Raw genomic sequence first — 18,919 nt, forward strand, 5'->3', positions numbered from 1 at the left:
TGAGTGTCTTCATGTGTGAAATGAGGGGTTAGACCACACCATTCTGATTCAACTAAAAATTAGTGAATACCTGCCTGGTGCTAGGTTCTTTAACCTAAATAATCTCAACATAATAGCATCTACCTCACAAGGTGGTTTTGAAGCATAAGTCATATATGTGATTTCTTGATATCTAATAATAATTAGTCATTATCATCTAATCCCCACAACCTTGAGGTAAACATTATTTCCTCTGTACAAATGAAGAAACCATTAAGGGACGAGATCTGGATCTGAACCAAAGTCTGAAGTCAGAGTCTACTGTCTCCCCATTACGCAGTTTGGTTTGGATAGGGCCCTCCCTTCCAGCTCGTCTCTGTAAAAAATGAGAGGGTGGAAAAAAACTTGAGTGCTAGAAACAATCGAGCTTAGGACCTTCTAAGGGGTTTTCTGTGAAAAGCTGAAGTGTCCTCTCATTTATGATGAGGATAATAAGGAGACTGGGGAGAGGACTGAGACAAAGTCACGAAAGCTTCTTTGCCCAAGCTCACTTATCACCACCTCAGGACAGTTAGAGACTTCAGACCCATCATCTTACATGTACACATAAAGAAAAGCCAAGGTTCTTCAAGTGTAAAACTACCTGAAAAACAGTTCTTAGTAGTTTAGTCACTGCAGGAGATACACGAGAGGACGTTTGAATTAAATCTCCTCCCTTGTGCTCAGGGGTTCTGTCCCAGCTGTTCTCTTAGTGCTCAGTTGTAGCTCTCACCATTAGAGTCCAAGGATATATGATCATACATTGTGTGCTAGGGTTGTAATGGGAAGCAAGACAAATGTGGAGCCAGTAAATGAGGACAGAAGGGGAAATACTGGGCAAGTCTGGAGGCAGACGGACAGGTAAGTACTTGAACGAAGGGTAGTAAACAGTGGGGAAGGAGGGTAGGTGAAGTGGAGAGATGTTTGAGAGGGTAAACGTGAGTCAAGGGTGAAGCCTTTCTGAGTTTCTGGTTGGATCACTGGATGGAGGGGTTCCCATGGCCCGCAAGGGGAAGAGGCTGGAGGTGCTTTGCTTACATGGGTTTTGGTGCCTGTGAGGCAGCCCAAGTGGGGAGGCCCAGAGAGTGGCTGGATGTGCACCCACTTGCCTTCAACTCTGAATCAGTGTCCACATGAACATCACCCCAGAGTAACCACTGCCACTCTCCCTTCTGTTTCTTCACTGAATGTGTCAATTCTAGCTCCTGTTCATCTTCATACAGGACCTTGTTTCACTCGATTCTATTTCATTTTAGGTTTCTCTGCACCTTAGTTATCTCAATGCTATGAGTATCTTAGGAAATCGGGGGGGGTGGGGGAATCAGGAAAAGAGATACCATCTCATCATAGTCTGGCTCAAGTAGACATTTTATCTCAATAGCTTGCATTTTTAAGAGCTGTAACCTTAAGACCAAGATACAAATTCTAAACAGCACTGCTTACCAGGAACTGGTGCTGACTGCTCCTTCAGGGAGCAACCCACTATTTTAGAAAGAATTTATTAACTTTGGCCAGAGTCCAGTGACTGTACCACTTTTCCCAGACTACTCAATTTTGGACAGTGACATCACTGAGAGAATTCTGTTTTTTTTTGCTTACCCATGTAAGCAAACATTTCATATATTATGGGAAATGTCAGAGATAAACTGTCTGAAATGCAAGCAAAGTTAAGAGCTTGAAGAGGAAGGATACAGCTAATGAGAGGCTAGGAAATGAGATAATCTCTTTTATAGAAATATCTGATATTGAGGAAACAAGGAATTTATAAAGGAGGGAAACAATGAAATTAACCAGCGAGTGGAACCATCCTTTGGGATCAGTAATCTTGAGACCGAGACCTAACAGTAAAGCTGTGGTGATGAATGGACACTGCTGGTCTATCTAGGAGTTAGTTTCCTCTACTAAGATCAATTTTCTTTTTTTTAGACGTAGGAGGCTACATCTTAAATTACAAAGTGAAAGAATCAAGGCTGGAGTAAAGAACCATTCATGTATAAATGTTGGAAACTACCTACTTTAATGGTTGAAGGCCAAGGCACAAAAAACCCTATAGAACCAAATGTCTGCATTTTTTTTTTATTACATTTAAATTATATCTCAACTTAAAAAAGAAACATGGGAAAAAAAGTTAGAAAAGAAGAAAAAAAGGGTACACAATTAGGTCTTGTGGCTAAATTGAAATAATTTATGCTTACTGTCCATAATAGGGTCAAAAGCAGGAAACAAGAAGTAAAGCTTATTAAAAATAAAAAGCTTCTGAGCTGCCTAAATAGACTTCATTTCCCTTGGATCATTAAAGGGACTTCCTCTGTAACTGAACAGCACCCTACACCCTCAATCCCATTAATAAAAATGCAGAGAATTCTTGGAGTAAATAACAAGGGTGGTTGCTTTTCATATTTTTCTCCATTATTTTTCAAATAATTTATAAAATAGTTTAACTCCTTCACCGATATTAAAGTCATGCCTACTCATCTCAGGAATCAGATTCAGCTCTTTGGGTTTAGGCGTTTCATGGTGGGGAGAATAGTATTTGATCCATTTATTTACAATCCGGCTGAAAAACAAATAAGAAGTCCTTGTCCATCTGAAGATCTTAATATATTTATTTGAAAACCAAGTTGTGTGAAAGAGAACACTAGTCATATACCATCTCTTCAATCAAAGACTTGCAGACAAGGTCAGCACAGAGGCAATGATACATGCAGTGAAGAGCAGGTCTCAGCATAAATTTCCTCACAGGCCTTTCCAATATGAGCCTGGGCAATCTTTAGGTGAGCAATAAGATCCTGGGGTAGGGGGGAGAGAGAGACGCTAGGGTTACTCTTAATTTTAAAAACATTAAAAACAACACCCCCCCCCCACCCCCCAACAAGACACTAGATGTTGAAGTTTAAAACTAGCCCCTAGGGACTTTCCTGGCAGTCCAATGGTTAAGACTTCACACTTCCACCACAGGGGGCACAAGCTTGATCCCTGGTCTGGGAACTAGGATAGGGCATGTGGCCTGGTGCAGCCAAGACATAACAAAAGAAAACAAAACAAAACGGGCCCCTAATCCTGCTGATACAGTCCTAATGTGCCAGTTTGTACTAAGACAGACTGTAGCTTTCAAATTCTTATTGGACTGGATGTTTTGCCCTTTTAAAACCTAACAAGAACCCAACTTCCAACTGAAAATTTCTACGCCATCTGGTAGTTCATGGCCCGGAAAGACTTAATTGGGAGGTTTTCAGTAAGGGATTGTGAAAGGCTGCCAGGGGCTAATGTGAGCTCAGTTCTGCACACAAGCTGAGAGCTCAGGGTGTTAATACTGCTGTGTGTGGCTGGGTAAAGCTCAGGAAACCATCAAGAGCTAAAAGGTACTTTTCAAAAGCAGGAAGGGAAGTTATAAATCTGCAAACTGTCTCGTGGAGGTCTGACTATATGTTGCTACTAAGAGCAGGGTTCCTGCCTTAATTATTTATCTTAGAAAGCTTTAATTAATTGTTACTTATGGAGCTAGATCTGCAATCTGACATTTAAAATGTATTTTTTCATTGTCATAACGATACTATTCTTATCTTCTTTGAAGAGTAAAATTCACGTTTGTTTTACAACCTATTTGTATTAAGATGGCATTAGAGAACCTTGATTATACAGTTTGTGTGTGCTTAGTCGCTCAGTCGTGTCCGACTCTTTGTGACCCCATGGACTGTAGCCCACCAGGCTCCTCTGCCTATAGGGATTCTCCAGGCAAGAACACTGGGGTGGGTTGCCATGCCCTCCTCCAGGGGATCTTCCCAACCCAGGGACTGAACCTAGGTCTTCTGCACTGCAGGTGGATTTTTTATCATCTGAGCCACCAGGGAATGGCATCTTCAAATATGTAACACCCATTTGAAAAAAAAGAGGAGTAGAATGACAATTTTGTGAAATTGCAATCTTTTGCACCTAAAAATCCCCTTCAACATAGTTAGGAAACTGGCATAATAATTATCCTTTTCAACTTGACAAAGCTTTGTTTACAGTCTAACTGACCACAAGTACCTATAAGCACTATTGTCTTATACATATTAGATGTTCAATAGCCTCACTGAATAAATGAATGGTAAGGCTTTTACAGCCAGAAGTATTACCAAAGGAAAGAGAGGAATTCAGACCTGTGCTACTCAAAGTGTGATCTACAGAACAGTGCCAGTCCACAAACTATAACTGATCCCCAAGAAGGAGCTTACATCAGAATGGAAATCAACTCCATTACCGAGCAGTCAGTCAGTTTAGCTGATTTTTGGGGGGTTAGGGGATAGCAATGCTTTCTGATGAGCGAAGCACTGAGTTACATTCTGGAGCAAGCCCCTTCCTCAGGGACCTATGAAAATAGTTTGCAGTCCAGTCACTTTGAATAGGACTGGCAGAACACTAGACGAGGAGAGAGAATCAACAAAAAAAGAAAAAGGAATTGGTGGTTACATATTCAGGAAGAGGTCAAATAAAGAGAAGTTTTAATGTTATTTACATAAATAGGGGAAAGGGGTGAAAGGGAAAGTGAGACCACATCCTTGTAAAAACATTTGTGAAGAATCAACAGAGACTTCTCGCAGCACACAATTTTGCTCCACATGTACCTCTGGTCCTTAGTCATCAATATACTCAAATGGTTCTGGGGGTTCTGGCTCTTGTTCTTCCTCCTCGATTTTTGGGCCATGAGCTGCCACGGGTTCCACCAGCTCTTCAATGTCTTCACTGGTATCCTTCAGAATGATGATGCCTCCAATGGACAACTATTGAACAGAGCAAGGAATGAAGATCCTCAAGCTCCACTCATATTTCCAGAATGCTCCACAATCTTGATTGCATACTTGTTAAATGGTACCCCAAGAGAACGAGAATGATTTGGAAGTAGAAAACTGGAACTACACTCTCCTAGATGACAGTCAGGAAACTTGGCATTTGTCCCTGTGTGATGCTACACCAGTAACTTAACTGTTCAACTGTAAGAAGGGGCTATTAATATCTTCCTCATCTATTCCTTCAGGTTAGTCTGAGGACTGAACGTGGACAGCACTGCCAAAATACATAACAAAGGATTAAGATAACTGTCAGCTATAGAAATATCTGCAAATTTAACCCAGTGGCTCTGGGGGGTGGAACACGTGGTGTTACTCTGTTTGGACGATGCATCCCGATTTAAGATGCATTACCTAGTATTGTACTGACCTTAGCGGGACTGCAGGGAAAATGTCTACTATCCAATGAGGCAGTCTAGTGCCGTGCTACTCCACATGTGGTCCCGGGCCAGTAGCATCATTATCACATCAGAGCTTGTTAGAAATGCAGAAAACTTAGTCCTACTTTAGAATTCTGAATCTGTGTTTTAACAAGATCCTCAGGTGATTTTTATGCATGCTAAAGTTTAAGACACACAATCTAATAGATCTTTTTATCATTTGTGTGAAAAGCATTATTTTGGACAAAAAAGACAATTTATAAATGAAAAGAGTATTTTTTTCCAGAAACTTTAGAATGACAGAATATAAATATCACAAATATCTAAGTGTTTTTCACTTTAATCTACAAATCGTTGTGATGCAAGACAGTGAAAAACTAGATGGGAAATAAAAGGGAAGTAGAATGTAGAAGCAATTCTATTAAGCCCTCTCCCAAACATATTAGTGAAAGGTAAATTCAAGCGCCAAACTGTTCGCCCATCTCTGGTGTACCAATCTTATTCTATTTGCTTGCCTATGTCAAAGGAAATGGAAAGCTGCTCTCTGTAATTAAATCAGTCAACAGTGGAGGGCACATCTGGAAAAAACACATTTCTACCAAAGCATATTACTGGGAAGGAAAAGAAGCCCAGGCACATTAGTCAAATGATTCACATATGTATAAGCATCTCTGCGGTTCAACCTAATCTAATTTTTACCCATCAGAACCCTGCTCTGCCACGCTATAAAACTGTTGTGCCTACATGAATTTCTAAACTGTTTCCCCTGTCTCAATACACACATATCCATACATATTAATCTATAACCCTTCCCCTTAGAAAGTTAGCTTTTCTTGGAAAAAAAAAAGCCATTTTATGAATGGTCCCTGACTTTACTACCAATATTCACCCAAGAACAGAGTTACTTGGCCACTATCTTAATACTCCATGGTCTAAAAGTGTGTACGAACCTCTAAAGGACCAAGGGAGATTCAACAAAGAACTTCCTGCATTTTGGAAATACACGGCTCTAGGTTGTAAGAGTACTATTTCGTGCTTAACTGGAATGCTCCAGCCCAAATCCTGTAGTATAACCAATACACAGGAAGAGCTTTTTATACCTACATGGTTTAGATTTATTAATGCCTTATATGTTAGAGAGTTCACACACTCTCTAAGCAGATAGTAAGATATACGACAGTCTGTTTTCTGAGAAGGCTAGTGACAACTGAAGACAGAGGCAATGGGACATTTCCTGCTTCCAAAAGCTCCACACTCTGTAAGGTGTCTTTTAAGATGGACAGGAAACAGTAGGAATGCAACACATTTTCAAGACTATATGCAATGTCTGAGGAAGGACCTGATGACCCTGCCAGCAGGGTACTAGAGGAGATGAGTCAGGGGGTACTCCTTTCTTCACCACAAACATACAGAGGCAGTCTTTTTTCCAAAACTGAGATATAATTCACAGAACATAAATTAACTCTTTTAAAGTACACAATTCAGTGTTTTTTTTAAGTATATTCACAAAGTCATGCAACCACCTCCACTATCTAATTCAAGAGCACATTCTGATGAATGTTCAATCTAAAAGAAATTCTGCATCTATCAGCAGTCATTCTTCATTTTTCCCTAATTCCAGCCCTTGCAACCATTAAAACAACTTCTGTTTCTATGGATTCGTCTGTTTTGGACATCTCAAATAAACAGAATCATACAACATGTGGTCTTTTGTGTCTGGTTTTTGTCACTTAGGATAATGTTTTTAGGTTCAAACATGGTGTAGTATATATCACTATGTCATTTCTTTTGGCTGAATAAAATTCCATTGTGCATATCATTTTTATTTATTCATCTACCACTTGATGGACACCTGAGTTGTTTATACCTTTTGGCTATTATGTGTAAAGCTGATATAAACATAAGTGTACAAGTGTTAGTGTGGACATGGTTTTCATTCTATTGGGCATATGCCAAGGAGTGGAATTGCTGGGTCATATGACATACCGGCATTTAATTTTTCAAGGAACTGTCAAATTGGTTTCCATAGAGGCTGCAACAGCACTTGACACTCCTACACCAGTGCCATCTGAGGGTTCCAATTTCCCCACATCCTTGCTAACTTTAATCTAAAATTTACTGTCTTTTTGATTACAGGTATACCAGTAGGTATGATGAAGCATCTCCTTGTGGTTTTGATTTACATTTCCCTTACGATGAATGATGTTGAGATTCTTCATGTGCTTTTGGCCATTTGTAAATCTTCTTTAGAGAAAAGCCTATTCAACTCCTTTGCCCATTAAAAAAAAAGTTATGTTTTGTGATTTCTCTAGAAAGTATTTTTGTTGTATGTGACCACTGAAATCTCTCAGTTATCTGACCAGACAGCTAATAATTAGTGGAGGAGTTCCTTAAATACTTGGAAGAATAAGTCTCCCAGTCTTTACTGAGGGGCTATGTGTACAATTGGGGACCTACCTTCAACAGCCAGCTAGGCACAGACATAGGAAATATATTTTGACTCATAAGTGAACAACTGTTACAGTTTCGTCTGACTTGAGCAAAGTTTTAACAATCATTTAAGCTCCAGCTGAGGCAAATCAGCCTCCTCATATGGTGTCATGACACTGAGCATATGCTTTGTTGTCTCTAGTTCTTCATAACTGTCAAGATCACTGGGTGTCTTGTGCGCGTTGACTGCTCACTGGCTGTGTACTAATACAGCTGTGCTGGCAAGAGCAGTTTCGAAAGCATGCTGTTAGAATGTATTTTCTAGAAACATGTCACTTAGGTGAGCTGGGTTGCAGACTAGACAGTGACTAATATAATGTGTCCACTGGTGAGTGAGTGAAAGTCACTCAGTACTGGGTCCGACTCTTTGCGACCCCACGGACTGTAGCCCACTAGGCTCTCCTTTGTCCATGGGATTTTCCAGGCAAGAATATTGGAGTGGGTTGCCATTCCCTTCTCCACTGGCGGTTCTACCAATTCATTCATTCAGCACTACAGGCCAAGTAGTATTGGGTCCCAGTAATGCAAGGTTAATAGGAGGTGGGAGAAGACCTTCAAACTATTCTATCCTTCCTGGCCTGACTGCCTGCTACCCACAGATGTCTGATGACTTGTCACCAACACCAATAGCTACTGACTGAGGATTTACCATTTACAGATATTGTTTTAGGCATTTTACACATAACAACCTATTTAATCTTAACAATATTCCTGAGTGGTAGGTAGTATCACCATTCCAATTATTTGATGAGGAAACAAACATGAAGCAATTAAATGAGCTGTCTCAGTCACATAGCTAAGACATGGCAGAGCTGCAAGATAAACTCAGTTCCACCCAATTCCAGCTCTTCCATTAAATACAGCTATCTTCCATCCTCTGCCCTTGTTTCCTGATAATCTAGTTGGGTAAGACCCTGACTCACAATTGTGAGTAAGAGCTGTCACCACCAGCAGGGACCACCTTCAAGCTGATGAGAATGGGTTTACTTTTCCAGAAGGATCTAGAAATCTTATCTATGACATTTCAGATTGGTCCAGGATTTGAAGGTACTAAGTGTGCCTACTAATGATTCTCCAGTTTGCAAGATACAAGAACCCAGAAAAGAAAGACATTACCATGCTCAAATTTCTGATCAGCATTTGTTCCTAACATGAAACTTTCTGCCCTAGAATAAATTAAGTGGCATGAAGATCCTTTCCTAATTGTAAAACAGAACACTCATGTGCTTGTGTATTTACTGTATATGCTTGTATATTACGTTGTTCAATCACATTCTCGTGAGGTAGGGATGATAATTCTTATTTTCTAGCAGTGAAAACTGATGGAGAGAGGATTAGTTCTTGGCTTAAGGTCACGCAGGCTGAAAGTGGTAGAATCAGGATTTAAACTCAGGATGTCCAGCTCCAGAGTCCATGGTCCTAATCACTATGCTGTGTTAGTAACTCTATGATGTAAACCTTTGGTAGATGAATGGTTACACAAAAGTCAAGAATCCAAATCTGTATGAATGGAAGGGAATGTTTGCTTTTGTTAAGAGATTTATACTAGAGAGCTGTTTCCAACACTTGGGCAATTTATCCTTCTCTATAAAGATTCCATTGCCTTACAGATTAATATTCTACTGGTATATAACTAAGGGCCATTAGTAACTTACTGGTTTGAAAGGCTGGTATCTACAGGTCTCCAGCATGCTTAGGACCTTAAGCTGGGCAGGCATAACTCGGGCTGGGTTATCCAATAACTGGAAGTTTGGCTCAGGTTCTTTTTTCTTCTCTTTTTCTTCCTTTTTCTCTGCCTCATCCTACGGGGGGAAAAAATATATATAGTCCCATAAAGGTTCACTTCTGTTCTACAGCACTGTTTAATAAATTTACTGAGCAACTATCAGGTGCAAAAGGTAGTTAGGATTAGATATAATGGAAGTAGAACCAAAATGATACCAGACTCAGAAGAGAGAGATGGTAACTGCTTGGGGGTGAAAGTGATATTTAACTTAATTGAAAAGGGTAAGAAGGTTTTTACATTAGTAGAGATATTTAAATAAATGATGTTGCCTTTGCCTGAAAGGGCTTTTCTTTCTCCTACCGTCACCGCACTGTCTGATGAAAATCCTACTCTGCCCTTCAAAACCCATTTTAGTTGTCATTCCTTCCAAGAACTCATTCTTGATTTGTACCCTACTAGTATTCCCATGAATGAGTTTAATTTCTAAAGTCTCTTTCAATTAAAATTTTATGAGTTTCCATACTTGGAACAGGATAATTATTTAAAGGAAGTCAAGAGCAAGGTATAAGAATGTTCAACTAAGGAAGAATCTGGACCATGACAGAGACAGCTACATCAACCCATATCACCAGAAAGTTATACCCACCACTTCCATTTTCTCCTCTTCCTTTTTTTCCTTTTCTTTTTCCTTCTTTTTAGCCTTAGCAGTTATAGACAACACAGCAGTGGACACCTAGAGGAGTGAACAGAGTAAACTGTTATAATACTTACACAGGCTTCCCTGGTGCTTCAGAGGGTCAAGAATCGGCCTGTAATGCAGAAGACCCAGGTTCAATCCCTGGGTCAGGAAGATCCCATGGAGAAGGGAATGATAACCCATTCCAGTATTCCTGCCTGGAGAATGCCATGGATAGAAGAGCCTGGCAGGCTACAGTCTACAGGGTCACAACAATTGAGCAACTAACAACTTTTACTTACACAGAGATGTACAAGCCCAGTGAGAATTCCGTTCTACAATGCTATTGTTTCCTGATAGTAAAGAATCGAAAAGAAGTAAACAATCTGGGAATGTAAGGATAACTTACTGTTACAGTCATCAGGTAAATCTTTAGTTGCTAGAGGCTTGTGTCCAATATCGCTCTAAATTTTTTTTTTAATCTGTAGTATACCTTGGATGATAATTTGCTACGATAAGTTTCTGAGACAGAGATTTGGGTGCCACATCCTTTTTTACTTTATAGGGAAAGCACTGGAAAACAAAAATTTTCTCCAAACCTGGTTGTAAAGCTCTCTCACTGGACTAGATGCCCTACAATGATAACCCACAGTGGGTAAGTGGTTAACCTGGAATCATCATCCTTGATGGGTCTCACTGAAACCAGAGGTGAAACAGGGACCCTGAAAGGCTAGGTAGTAATTGTGTAAAGCTGCCTTTGTTTTAGACTCAAAGGTGGGGGAGGGGGCGCACTCTGAAACACAGCTGATGAATGATACATAGCTGATGAACAAGATGCTATTATCAAAGGACACTATCACCTACTACCTGGAAATTTGGCAACTATGTAATTATCCCTACTTAACCATAACATTTACAGCAAACAATCAACTGGCTAATACAGAATATTCTGTTAAGAGAAAAAGTTATTTTCCTAAACCTGAAGTGTCATAAAGGATAATTTTACTGAGAAAACTACAGGGACAAGCACAGCTCTCAATTTTACCACAGTTTAACTTAACACACGTCAATGAGTATCTTTATACTCATTGGGAGGAGTATAAATTGGTTATATCCATTTTGAAAGGAAATTCAGTTAATACTTATAAAAATTAACAATGTGCATTACTTTTGATCAAGCAATTCCATATCTAAGATCCTAACTTACGGATACACTTGTACAAGTGCACAATACACATGTATAAAAACTCTATCCCAGTCTCATCTGTAACAGTGACAAATCAGAAACAACTTTAAATGTCTATCAGACAAGGAACTGGTAAAACAATATACACACAAAGGGATTGCTCTGCAGCTTTGGAAAAAACGAGATCAACACACATTAAAAGAACCATTAAAATGAAAACAGTAAGATGCAGAAAAGTATGTAGAAAACACGATTTGCGGTATAAAAAGTATTGATATGTGCAGAAAAACCATTTGGAGGATTCACAAATTGTGACTCCTGAAACATGGGACCTGGATGACCAGGAGAGAAGAAGGGCTTTCACTCCATACTCTTGTATGATGCTGGATTTGACCATAAGAAGTATTACTTTAAAAATACCTACTTTAAAACATAACCGTATTTAAAACAAATCCAAGTAAAACACTAAGCAGCTCCTATATAGCTACAAATGGTGCTCAAAGTAACAAAGAACCAACCTTTTCCTTTTCTTTTTCTTTTGGTACTTCCAGAGGGGCAGGATACGCAAATGTTGATGGTTTACAGTTTGATTTATATTGAACTTTCGGCATCTGAAGAAATAAGAGAATTCCGCCCCTTTATTAAAATAATCAAAATCAAGGTTTAAGGATTCTATACTCTAAATAAGCATACAGATGCAAAGGGATGTCAGAAGTTTCAATTCACGTTAAATCACACAGCTATTCAATTATGCTACCACACTTCCCTTAGAGGCATCTGTCTTCTTTTTTTTTCCATTTATTTTTATTAGTTGGAGGCTAATTATAGGCATCTGTCTTCTTTCACTAAGTTAGTTTTGAGGTGCTCTACAGAACTACTATGGTTCCCTATACTTTCTTGAAGCTTGGTGCCTTCGAACAGGCATCCCTTTCATTTTTCATTTTACCATGCACCCTGCTTCAGAGGGGTAAGTCCCAGTCATGGTGTGAGCATCAGATCAACTGTTACCTTTTTTGCAGTGTCATCTAATTATCTAATCTGCACACTTAACTTCCATGTCCCTTCCTTACACTACAGAGTCTAGCATGAGACTAATGGAAAAGTTGGCTTTGCATTACTTGGTGACCAGGTTTAAAGTTCTCTAGTCTGAATTTTTCTCTATTTACCCAATTTGCATTAATAGGGAATGGTAATAAACACCACTTACTAGGACAAGCAACGTTGTCTTTCCCATCCCCCTTTCATTGTAAGGAATCGACACAGAGATCACAACACTATGTGCCAGAGGAAGAAGTCCCTAAAGATTACACTGTATGTTTAACCACAATGTTAGAGACTGGGAAACCAAAAGATTCTTGCTCTAAGACCGCAAACTGCTCAATATACATACAAGTAGTTAGTACTGAAACACTTACAGAACAACTGATTGGCTGTACAGCTATACTGGGAAGAAAATCAACCAGTGAGACACTCAATCTTTACCCATCATTTTTTTTACCTAAAATTTTTCCACCCTAAAAACTTAAATATTTTAACAACAGTGACGACCAAATGTAAGAGTTATTTAAAGGTCAGAAAGCCTCTGAGAGGATGGAAGACCACCAAAGTGAATCACTGGGCCAAAGCACTGAGAAAGACACAAGTGAAACTACGACCCCCCACTCCCCTTCAAAATAGTGTGATGACAGGGAATGCATCACCTCAAGTCTCTGACTTCTGTCACTAGTTTCATTCTGTCACTGCCCCTGGCTCCTCACCTCCGTGGTCCTGTTTTGTCACTACCAAAGGGACATCCACCTGTCTTGTTTTCCCTTTAGTAACAATCCTTTCCTCCAGCAAACATTCCAGCATCACATAACAGTGGAACATACTCCTTTCTCTACTCTTCCTTTCTTAGTAAGATTTAGTTAAGTCTCCCTTGCCTAGATTGTCGCAACAGCATTGTAACAAATTTTCATTGATACCAGAATGATGTTTCTAAACTGCAAATCTCACCATGTCATTTATCTGCATGAAATCCTACAACAGCTCTCACAGACCTTCAATATTAAGTAAAAGTCATCAATGATTATAAAGCCTTTTCATGTTTTTATATTTTGCCCCCTCACCATTTCTTAACTGATTTATCCAAGGTTACACTGTTAGTAAAGAGACTTAATTTTGAAAACTTCCACCAACACACTCCTCTCAGTCAGATGACTCAGTCTGAGGGGAAATATTTTATTAATAAGATGCCAACTAATCTTTAAGATCTTCATGAAAATCCTCATGAGTGGGTGGTGAACAGGATATAGTAAAGATATACTATAAAACTGAGCTCTTGCAAACATACCTTTAAGTCTTTGTTCAGGCCAATGACACAGGTAGGGGTATAAGCCAATGACAGGAAGTGCGAAAGAGGAAACCAGAACCAGAACTGGGTAAAGACAAGGACGCCAACCACAGAAGGCATATGGGTGTGCCCAGTTCTGGACTGCAAGGAGATCGTAACGTTATGTCCACCTGCAGAAAAGGAGAGAAATCACCAACATGAATCTAGCAGAGCAAACTAAAATTTCTAAGTACTGTACTAGAAAATAATTTGGTGATTGAGTGTACAGTTCATAAAATCTAATATGAAGTCACTGGAATTAGCCAGCGATCTATCAAGGGTCTCCAAAAGGAAATGCTGGACTCAGGGTAATTGAGAACTTCTTTATATATATATATATATATATATATATATATATATACACACACACACACATATATATACACACACACACATACACTAGGCATTTTTTAAAAAACTAAGCCTGAAGGACATCAGAACTTGTATGCTAAATTAAATTTTAATCTATATTGTATACTGGCTTTTAATGTACAAACAAAAAGTAAAATTTGAGTACATATCACATTTGTAAACAACAGCATAAGACAAGAGGTAGATACTATTTGCTTCTAATTCTATTAAATAAGAAGAGATTTTGGACTGACTTATTAATCTACCAGTTGCCATGTCTCCTAGACTATCCCCTGAGGGAGTACAGAGAAATACAGTTTGAAAGCTAGTAAAAAAGAACTAAGGTCCAAGTGTCAGTTAGCTACATCTTTACAGGCCCTCATAAGGCTGAGATTCTAGGATGCTCTGGAGGTTGCAAACATGAATGTCTTTAGGATCTGGTCAGGTAAACAAAGGAGAAAGCAGTACGACTGAAGCAAACTGATAAGTTCATATCATATTTAAAGAGGACATGTTACTCGGTGTGTAGGTCCATGGTCATCATGTAATTTTGTTTTTAAAAGTACACTTGAATCTGGATTTCTGACAAACATTTGCAGATTTTGCTAGGCAGGCAAAAACATGTGTTTAAGGCAGATACGGCCCACGGACTACTGTGTTGCTGCCTCTCGTCTATAGTAACAGTGTTAGTGTTGAACCCCAGAACTCTGGGATGCGAATTTTGTACTTCATATAATATAGCCTGTGAAAACAGGGCTTGTTTGTGCCTAGTCAACATCCTAATCTGAATTCCAATTGTGGATCTCCATTGCTTGATTACACTTCATCTCAGTATCTCACAGATGCCTTCACGTTTTGCTTGGAATCAGGAAGTGAATACAAACTTTACTAAACCAAAAAGCATTTTAATTTTTTGTAAGAATCAGGGTTCTACTGTTCAACCAAATAACCTAAATTTTTTCAGTACTCCTCTATAGATATTTCATTTACGATTTTACCTAGAAAAACTCAGGTATACTTTAAGTGTATTTTTCCAATAGGAATGAGTTCTGCTTTTACTGTTGTCTTATTTTCCTCCCCATTCTGACCCCACATTCACAGAATGCTTACTATGGATTGAAAATTCTGAACAAAATGCTGAAAAAGATTCCAAGCAGCTACAATCTAGTGAAGATGGATAATTTGATAATTAAAATAAGGCATAAAAGTATTACGACAGACATAAAGCTAGGCCCACCTAACCCATGGCAGAGGCTGAAGAAGGTAGAAGGGAAGGAAGGGTCTCCTAGAGAATGCGATATTTGACCTAAGTTTTGAAGCTGAATTTCCTTTTATTTCAATGAAATCTATCTTCTTCAGACTTAGAAACTAAACCTGCCTTTTGTTCTAACAGTGTGAGATTAATATAAAACAAGGGAAAGTTTATTTTATTGATAGTATTTGCACAGTTTTATAAACTTCAACTATAAACTTTCTTAACCTCCAGATTTTCTCCATGAAGAGACTAAATCATTGAGTGAGTTCTCATAAACTTCAATTTCACTCATTTCTTTGAAGTTTCCCTCTCTGGATTTTCTCTACTACCATTAACTTCTGAGACAAATCACAGTACTAAAATTTTTTCTAAAGCAAAGTGAAAAAGGGTAAGGAAATAATTTTATGTTCCTAATAGTGAACATGGCAGTCTAGAACTTTTAACAACACTAAAAAGAGAAATGGAAAGAAGCACCAAAACTTGATTGGTTCATCACAGATCAAATAGACATAAAAAATGTGGCGGAAGGAGAAAGGGGTTCAAAGAGGAAGGAAGCGAAAACACAGAGAGGACTTCTAGTAGAGATGGCAGAATAAAGCTAAAATAAAGAATTATTCTCTCCCCAATACCTTAACAAATGACTTTGATTTAGTAAAAACCAGTGAATGAATGAGTAAAGGGTTGAAGTCTAAAATCATAAAATTAAAAAAGCAGCAGCTAACAGGAAATATAAAAGGTTATGGAGTGGTAAAATGTTACTTCTAAATCCTATTTAAAAACCAATTACTAAAAATAGTCAATCTGAAAAGGCTACATGATTCCAACTGTATAACATTCTGGAAAAGGAAACACTAAAGCTAAGAGATAGCAAAAAAGATTAGTGGCTGCTAGGGGACTGGAGATAGGAGGGAGGGAGAGAGGGATGGAAAGGTAGAGCACAGAGGATTTTTAAGGCAGTAAAACTATTCTGTGTAATACTGTAATGGTGGATACATATCATTATGCATCTATCAAAACCCACAGAGTGAACTTGAATGTATACTAGGGACAGACAAAATCTAGTCAGTTAAGTGTCAAGTCTTAGCATAGACACCCTGGAAAAAGAAGCAGCATAAAAGAAATGGTGGTAAATAATGAATTCATTTAAATATGAATCTAAGACTAAACTGAGAACTATAATTTCACAAGAGAATGTATTTGTTATGAGCCATGACAATGAATCACAAGCTAGAATCAAGATAGCTGGAAGAAATATCAACAGCCTCAGATATGCAGATGATGCCACTTAAATGGCAGAAAGTGAAGAACTAAAGAGCCTTTTGATGAAGGAAAAAGATGGCTTAAGAGTCAATATTCAAAAAAACTAAGATCACAGCATCAGATCCTATCACTTCATGGCATATAGATGTGGAAAATGTCAAAAGAGTGTCAGATTTCATTTTCTTGGGTTCCAAAATCAACGCAGATGGTGACTGCAACCACAAAATTAAGAGACACTTGTTCCTTGGAAGAATAGCTATGACAAACTTAGACAGTGTATTAAAAAGCAGAGACAGCACTTTGTTATCAAAGGTCCATATAGTCAAAGCAATGGTTTTTTCAGTAGTCATGTATGGATGTGAGAGCTGGACCATAAAGAAGGCTGTGAAGAGTGTGAAGTGAAAGTCACTCAGTCATGTCCAATTCTTTGCAACCAAATGGACTGTAGCCTGCCAGGCTTCTCTGTCCATGGAATCCTCTAGGCAAGAATACTGGAGTGGGTAGGCATTCCCTTCTCGAGGGGATCTTCCCAATCCAAGGATCAAACCCAGATCGTCCGCATTGCAGGCAGATTCTTTACTGTCTGAGCCACAAGGGAAGCCCAAGAATACTGGAATGGGTAGCCTATCCCTTCTCCAGGGGATATTCCCGACGCCAGGGTCTCCTGCACTGTAGGTGGATTCTTTAACAGCCAAGATACCAGGGAAGCCCAAATAAGGTTGGATGCTGATGAACTGATGCTTTTGAAAATTCTGGAGAGTCCCTTAGACAGCAAGGTGATCAAACCAGCCAATCCTAAAGGAAATCAACCTTGAATATTCAATGTAAGGATTAATGTTGAAGTTGAAACTCCAGTACTTTGGCTACCTGATGCAAAGAGCTGACTCACTGGAAAAGACCCTGATGTTGGTAAAGATTGAGGGCAAGAGAAGGGGATGACAGAGGATGGATGGTTGGATGGCATTACTGACTCAATGGATATGAGTTTGAGCAAACTCTGGAAGACAGTGAAGGACAGGGAAGCCTGTCATGCTGCAGTTCATGGGGTCATAAAGAGTTGGACATGACTTAGCGACTAAACAACAATGACAATGTTTAAGTATAACATACAAACCTTGAAAGGTGGCAAAGAGGAATTTAGAAAGATGGTAACGATAACCCTATATGCAAGACAGAAAAAGAGACACAGATGTATAGAATAGACTTTTGGACTCTATGGGAGAAGGCGAGGGTGGGATGATCTGAGAGAATAGCATTGAAACATACATATTATCAAGTGTGAAACAGATCACCAGTCCAGGTTGGTTGCATGAGACAAGTGCTCAGGACTGGTGCAATGGGATGACCCAGAGGGATGGGATGGGGAGGGAGGTGGGAAGGGGGTTCAGGATGGGGGACACATGTAAATCCAAGGCTGGTTCATGTCAATGTATGGCAAAAACCACTACCATATTGTAAAGTAATCAGCCTCCAACTAATAAAAATAAATGAAAAAAAAAAAGGGGAGCAAATACAAGGGTAATGGTTCATTAGGGTCCTCCTAGAATTTTGCCTACCATAGGGCTCAATGAGTATTTACAAAATCAAATGACATATGCTCCCCCCTTCAAAAAAAAGAAGAAAGGTGGCAAAGAATGAGAAGGAAGAAACTATGGCATGTCAATGTCTGTAATGTTTATAACCACAGAAGAAAGAGAATCAATACCATCAAGAACTGAAATGGTTTACTTCATCTAAACTATCCATAGAATATTTTCCTTATTTATATACAGCTGCAATGACCTATTTTTAAATTGAAAAGAGAAAAATATAAACCATATCTTAAACACTAAAAATTTAAGCAGAAAACTCTCAACTTCTTGGAAAATTAAAACAAAACAAATGCCACTAGATAAATGGATTAAAAGAGAAGAGTATTTGCCTTAGAAACTTAGACAACTGCACTAACATTACAAAAAAAAAGAGAGAAAAGCAAATAAGAGTCAAACCAAAACAAAGAATCTAGGGGGCAGACCAATGATGATGGTCGTTTCTGGAAGAGTCCTAAATGATGAAAACATGGCTAGATCTCTGAGGTCCACGATACAGGAAAAAAAAAAAAAAAGAATCTAGGGGGCAGAAAGACTAACAGTAGCATATAAACAAATACAAAGAGAAATCTAATAAATTTAATCAAGAAAAAGGTAAAACAATCAAATTAGAAAGGAGACAGATTTTTTTTAAAAGCCTTATCTATACAGGAGATTACCTAAAATTATAAAATAAGGACACTGAAAATCTTGATATGACTAAAAAATACTCCAAGTGGAAAATATGAAGAGGTTAACCAAAAAAACCTAAGATATCAAAACATTCAGCTTCTTTTCCTGATCTCATT

At 38.6% G+C, this 18,919-nt stretch overlaps 1 protein-coding gene and 1 non-coding gene across 2 annotated transcripts in view; one reads left to right on the plus strand and one right to left on the minus strand.

The window, feature by feature from the left end:
* Positions 1–2,597: 2,597 nt before the first annotated feature.
* PSMD1 (proteasome 26S subunit, non-ATPase 1) overlaps positions 2,598–18,919 on the minus strand; it is an 86,480-nt gene continuing 70,158 nt past the window's right edge. Inside the window, exons 20-25 of the mRNA XM_065930368.1 lie at positions 13,638–13,807; positions 11,824–11,916; positions 10,090–10,176; positions 9,373–9,519; positions 4,626–4,781; positions 2,598–2,807 (exon numbers count right to left, since the gene is read on the minus strand). Of these exons, the coding sequence (XP_065786440.1) occupies positions 4,635–4,781; positions 9,373–9,519; positions 10,090–10,176; positions 11,824–11,916; positions 13,638–13,807 (644 nt within the window). The 3' untranslated portion in view covers positions 2,598–2,807; positions 4,626–4,634. The remainder of the gene's footprint in view (positions 2,808–4,625; positions 4,782–9,372; positions 9,520–10,089; positions 10,177–11,823; positions 11,917–13,637; positions 13,808–18,919) is intronic.
* Positions 18,552–18,623, plus strand: LOC136165796 (small nucleolar RNA SNORD113/SNORD114 family). The gene has a single exon (XR_010662767.1). It is a non-coding gene; the product is annotated as a small nucleolar RNA SNORD113/SNORD114 family (small nucleolar RNA).

This window comes from Muntiacus reevesi, chromosome 3 (assembly GCF_963930625.1).
Source record: "Muntiacus reevesi chromosome 3, mMunRee1.1, whole genome shotgun sequence".
NCBI lineage: Eukaryota > Metazoa > Chordata > Mammalia > Artiodactyla > Cervidae > Muntiacus > Muntiacus reevesi.